At 70.8% G+C, this 5730-nt stretch overlaps 1 protein-coding gene across 1 annotated transcript in view; it reads right to left on the bottom strand.

Moving 5' to 3' along the window:
• Positions 1–1207: 1207 nt before the first annotated feature.
• The window catches only part of NES (nestin), a 6920-nt gene continuing 2397 nt past the window's right edge, over positions 1208–5730 (bottom strand). Inside the window, 7 exon segments of the mRNA XM_035346449.1 lie at positions 1208–1804; positions 1806–1976; positions 1978–3414; positions 3445–3744; positions 3746–4820; positions 4867–5030; positions 5032–5236. Coding sequence (XP_035202340.1) covers positions 1682–1804; positions 1806–1976; positions 1978–3414; positions 3445–3744; positions 3746–4820; positions 4867–5030; positions 5032–5236 — 3475 coding nt within the window. The 3' untranslated portion in view covers positions 1208–1681.

Genomic DNA, 5730 nt, shown 5'->3' with positions numbered 1-5730 from the left:
ACCCCACTTTTTTTTTTTGGGGGGGGGGGGGGTCCCGGAGCTGCCGCCGGCTGACGCTGCCCAGGCCCCGCTGCGGGGCCGGATCGGGGCCAGGGGCTGATTGAACGCAGGCGCCTGATTAAAGGAATCGGCGGGGATTTTTGGGGGGGTATCGCGACGTTCGGGATCCGCTCGAGTTTGGCCTTAAAAGGAAGCCGTCGCCCGCAGAATGGGGAGGGGGCCGGGGGCGGGGGGGGGCTTCGCCGGGGCGAAGGCTGATAACTGGAGGCTCCTTATCTGATAAACGGAGGGTCCTTATCACACCCCCCCCCCCCCGCGTGCCGCCAAGGGCACGGCCGGGCCAAATCCGGCCCGTGGGCGAGCGGCGAGGCCCCGGCGGCCGAGCTCTGCGGGCGCTGAGCGCACCCGTGGGTGCCGAGCGCCGCCGCCACCCCTCCGTGCCCGCCGTGACTCAGCCGCCAGGACGGCGCCCGTTTGGCCCCGCGCCTCCTCCCCGTGCCCGGCACATGAAGGGGGAGGTGGAGGCGAGACGGGTGGGGGGCTGGGGGCACCCAACCCCCTTTGGGGACACCTCGTGGTGGGGTGGGAAGGGGCAAGGCTCAGGGTCGGGGTGCTGGGGGTCAGGGTGCAGGGGGTTGGGGTGTTCGGGGTCGGGTTTTTTGGGGTCGGGTTGGTTGGGGTGGGGGTGCTCGGGGTCGGGGTGCTCGGGTTTGGGATGTTTGGGGTCAGGATTCTCAGGGCTGGGATTTTTGGGGTCAGGGTGCTTGGGGTTGGGGTGCTGGGGCCATGGTGCTTGGGGTCGGGGTGCTTGGGATCAGGATTCTCAGGGTCTGGATGTTTTGGGGGTCGGGATGCTCGGGATCGGGATATTTGGGGTCAGGATGTTTGTGGTCAGGGTGCTCGGGGTCCGGATGCTTTGTGCCCCGGGTAGCTCCGGGGCAGGGCGGCCCCGCGGGCACCGTGCCCGGCCCGGGCAGGGCTCGCAGCCACTTTCTGCTGCCTCATCGCTGAGTGTGCTGGCACGGGGTCAGGGTGGGCTGGCGTCCCCGTCCCCACCCTGCTCTCCGCCAGCTCCAAGCCCCCCCGAGCAGCACCCCCAGCCATGCAGCCCCCCCCCCGCCCCCCCCGCGCCCCCCGCCCCGACCCCGAAGCCAGGGGGCCCCCCCCCCGTGCTCCCCCCCCCCCAAAGGAATGAGGGACGCCGCAGGTCCGAGTGGGAGGACGAGGCTTTATTAAATTAGTGTCGAGGCAGCGAATGCGCCCGCCGTGGGTCAGCGTGGGCGGGATGGGGACGGGCACCCCTGGGTGCCCTCGCCCAGAGGTGACGGGGGGAGCGTGACCCCAAAACCCCGCTGAGACCCCCCCCCCCGGGCCGGGCTGAGCCGGGAAGGGGGAGACGTGGGCTTTAAATTAAATACTGCGGTGGAGAGCGTGCCTGGGGGGGTGGGGGGGAAGGGGCACAAAACGAGGCTGAGCCCAGCGGGGGGGTCTGGGGGCACGGGGCCAGCCTGGTTCTCCGCTCCCGGGACGCGACCTTCTGCCGGGCATCCGCTCGGGGAGGCAAAATCCACACGAAAAGTGTTAAAAACCACAAGGAAACGGGCGTGCTACGCGGGTGGGGGCTACGGGAGGCGTCCGATTGTCGAGAGGGAGCGGGGCTGCGGGGGGGGCGCCGCCGCCTTCACTCGTCCCCCGAAGCCCAGGGCTCCGGCACCTGGTCCCCCAGGGGGGACAGCGCGGGGACGGCGTCGGCCCCGCCGTGCTTGCCGGCCAGGGGGAGGCTTTGGGGGGCTTGGCCGGGGGGGGGCGATGCCGTTGAGCCCCTCCTCGGTGAATTCGGCCAGGTCCTCCAGGCTGGCCTGGCGGTGCAGCCCGTTCAGCTCGCCGCCCTCGGCGCGGCACGGCTCCGCCGGCACCTCCTGCACCGTCGGCTGCTCCTCGCTGGACGAGGACCCCCCTTCATCCTCCTGGGGGGGGCTCGGCGCTGCCGCCGGCCCCCTGCTCGCCTGCCGCCAGCCTGGCCCCCAGCACCAGCTCCTGGTTGAGCTCCAGGGCTTGCTCCACTATCTCCAGGATATCCGAATCCTGCAGGACGTCCGCCGGCAGCTGTGCGGGGAGTGCGGGCGCCTCGGGGCTGTCCTCGGCCTCTTCAAAACCTCCCCGCTCCAGGGGGGAGCCCGGGGAAGGTGGCTCGGCATCGGAGGACCCCTTGTCCGGGGGGGCATCACCATCCTGCGCGTCCTCCTCCGGGGGCAGCTGCTTGTCGGGTGCCTGCTCCGCTTTTTCGGGTGGTGGAGACGCCGCCGGAGCCGCTGGGGGCTGGAGCTCTGCCGGGGGGATGCGCTCGTCCTCCTGCCCCGGGGGGGTCTCCGCTGGTCCCTGCAGCCCGGGGGCGTCACAGCCTGGGAGCGCGGCATCGCCGCTGGCCCCGTGCTCCTGCTCGCCCGTGCCATCGAGCTCCTCCTCTGGCTCGGTGGCGAAGCCCTCGGAGCGCCCCTGCCCCTCGTCACCCTCGTCGGCGCGCCCCGGGGACGGCCCCTCGGCCACGGGGGAGCTGGGCTGTGCCATGGGCACGGCCGAGCCTTCCTCCAGCTCGGCGGCAAAGCCCCCGGCATCATCCTCGTCCTCATCCTTTGGCGTCTCCCGTCCTTCTGGGGGCATCTCCACATCTTCGCCCCCAAAAGCCTCCAAGTGCTCTTCAGCCTCTGGCTCCGGAGCTGCGTCTCCAGGAGCTCCGAGGTCGTCCTGGCCGGCTTCAGCCGCTTCAACTTTAATTTCTTCAAAGTCCTCCGAGATCTCAGCTTCCTCCGAGCTGGACGCCTCTTGGCTGGGAGCAGAAACCATGAAATACCCTTCCTCTTCCTCGGCACACTCTGTCGCAGGGCCCGGCTCCGTCTCCGACTCCTCTTTGCAGCTCTCTGGCACCAAGGCAGCCGTTTCCTCGTGGCTCCCTCCCGGCTGCTCCTCGTCCTCCAGCTCCGTTTCAGCTCCGGGCGCCGTCTCCGTGGCCTCCTCACTGGCCACGGGCTTTGGGCTGGATGCAGCCGACATCTCCCCTTGGTACATGCTCAGCGGCGTGCCGTCGGGCAGGGCGTCCTCCAGCTCAACGCTGCCCGTCCCCGACTGCTGAGCCTCCTCTTCCGTGGGCTCAGTGCTCCCCACGCCACTGCCCGGACCCTGCTGAGGTGCTGCGGGGTCGGTGCTGCCGCTCTCCAGCCCCGCTGGCTCTGAGCTGAGCCCGCCCGCGGCGCCCGGAGCCTCCCAAACCTCCTCCGGAGCCTCGGATGGGTCCTGGGTGTCCCCGGGTGCCTCTGCGGTGCCCCCCTGCTCGGCCTCCTCCAGCCCCGGGGCCGGCTCAGCCTCCTGCTCCTCTTCGCCCTGTGGAGGTGCCTGCTGCTGGCTCAGCACCTCGCTCCCAGCAGCTTCCTCCTCCTCCTCCTCCTCCTCCTCCTCCTCCTCCTCCTGCGTCTCCTTCATCTCCGCGGGCGACGTGCCGCCGGCTCCCTCCTGGCTTTCTGGTGCCCCTGTGCTTGGCGGGTTGTCATCAGCCCGGGCTGGCTCTTGGGGGGTGACGTTGGTGTCCCCTCCTGTCCCCTCCCAATCCTCTGCTCGTTGCTCTCGGCCGCTGTCCTCGTCCCCCCTGCCCCAGGCGTCCTCTCCCTGCTGCAGCTCCGTGTCCTGCTCCTGCCCGTCCTCCTGCGGCTCCTCCGGCTCCTCCAAGCCGCCGCTCTCCTGCCTCAGCTCCTCGCCCCCCCCAGGCTTCTTCTGCCCGGGGGTCCTCTCCCCCCATCGCCTCCTCTCCTTCCTCTCCCTCTTCTTCCTCGCCCTCCCCTGCTCTGTCTGCGCTCTCCCCTCCTTCAGCCCCCAGTGAGTCTTCTGCCGGCCCGGCCTCCTGGCTGCTGGGGGGCTCCAGCTCTGGGCACGTCTCCTGCTCCCTTTCCCCTTCTACAGCCACAGCCGCCCCCCCCCGGGGGCCCCCCCGGTGCCCAAACTCCTCCCGCTCTCCCCCAACCAAGTCCTCCTCCTCCAGGCTGCTTTCCGAGGGGAAAACCGGGTGGCTTCCCACCGGGAGCGAGCAAACGGCTTCGATCTCCCCCTGCGGGCACTCCTCCTCTCGCCTCTCCCTCTCTTGCCCCGGGACCTCCTCGTCCTCCCTGGAGGGGCTCCAGGCTCCCCTCGGCTCCTCGTCCTCCGAGAGGTGCAGCGCCTCCGTGCTGGTGGCCTCCACGTCGTCCTCCCCCGGCTCCGGCTCCTCCTGGCCGGTCCCTGCCTGGACGGGGCCGCTCGTGTCCCCTTCCCGGGGTGCTCCCCGCAGCCCCCCGCTCTGCCCCGGGCTCGGTGGGCTCGGTATCTCCTCTTCCTTCCTTCCTTCCTCCTCCTCCTCCTCCTCCTCCTCCCAGGGTCCCGTCTCCTCCTGGCTCTCCGTGTCGCTGGGGGACGCGGGCGCAGCGCCGTGGGGACCGGTGCCGTCGTGCTGAGCGCTGCTCTCGGCTCCCAGCCCCTCGGGGACGGCTCCTCCGGCTTCTTCCTCCTCCTCCTCCTCCATTTCGGGGACCCCGTCCCCAACGCTCAGGGCCGGCTCTCCCCCCTCCTCCCCGACCTCCTCGGCCTCTACGGGCGGAGAGGGGCCGGGGGAGCGGGCGGCGAGGGGGGCACAGGCAGCGCCGAGCGCGGGCTCCTCTTTGGGCTGGGCATCGTCCTGCATCTCCTTGAGCGCGTCCTGCAGCACGTGGCTCACCAGCTGCTCGGGGTACAGCTGGCCCCGGGCGGGCGGCGTCCCAGGGGGCTCCTCGGGACCTTCGGGGGGCTCCTCCGGGCTCCTTTCCCCCGCGTCTCCCCCCCCCCGGCCGGGCAGGACCCTCTGGCTCCGTGTTCCCCGGGGAGAGCAGTGGGGCGGCGCGGGTAGGGGCAGCCGGCTCGCTGCCCCTCGGTGCCTGCAGGACCGAGGTGATTTTTTGGAACTCCCTGGCGCCGGGACTCTTGGTTTTGGGGGTCGGAGCCTTGAGGGCGTCCCCTGGGGCTCTGGGGGGGCTGCGCTGTCCCCTCCGGCCAAGGGAAGGCGGCGGGGCCGGCGCGGTGCTTGCTGCTGCTCGCCTCCAGCTTGACATCTGCAAAGAGCCGGGGGGGGGGAAGCGCAGTGGAGGGGGGGGGCACAGCCCAAAAATCCGGGGTGGCCCCAACGGGACCCCAACGGGGTCCGCAAACAACATGGACCCCAACGGGGTCCCAGTGGGGTCTGAAACAACACGGGGACCGCAGCGGGAAGGCACCGGGTGGGGGGGTGAGGGGGGCCGGGGGGGGCCACGCTGGGTGTTTGGCTGGGGGAATTTCCACCCAGCGGCTCCTCTCTCCCCTCCCGCTGACCCCGATCCTATTTTTAAAGCAGCCCCTCCACGGAAAGTGGGAAATTCCTCCCCGGAGAGCCGCCGGGAGCAGCTCCGGGGGCCGGGAGCTTGGCGGGGGGGGGGGGGGGGCCCCCAACCGGGGGGGGCTGGGGGTGGCTTTTTGTTTCATTTTTTATTTTTTAAGGGAAAAAAAAGCAACGCTCAACCTGCTGCTGAGCCCGGGGGTCCCGTGCTCGGGCTCCCGGGGCAGGAATTTAATGGGGGGAAAAAAAGGGAGGCGCAGAAGGAGATAAGCCCTTATCTGCTCCGCGCCACGAGCCCGGTGCCAGCGCCCCGCCGCTCACACCTCGCTGCCAGGAAAATGCTGGTGCCCCCCCCCCCCCCC

The sequence above is a fragment of the Oxyura jamaicensis genome, chromosome 25 (assembly GCF_011077185.1).
Source record: "Oxyura jamaicensis isolate SHBP4307 breed ruddy duck chromosome 25, BPBGC_Ojam_1.0, whole genome shotgun sequence".
Taxonomy (NCBI): Eukaryota; Metazoa; Chordata; class Aves; order Anseriformes; family Anatidae; genus Oxyura; species Oxyura jamaicensis.
The sequence above is the reverse complement of the archived record's forward strand: the minus strand, read 5'-3'. Positions and strand labels throughout refer to the sequence as shown.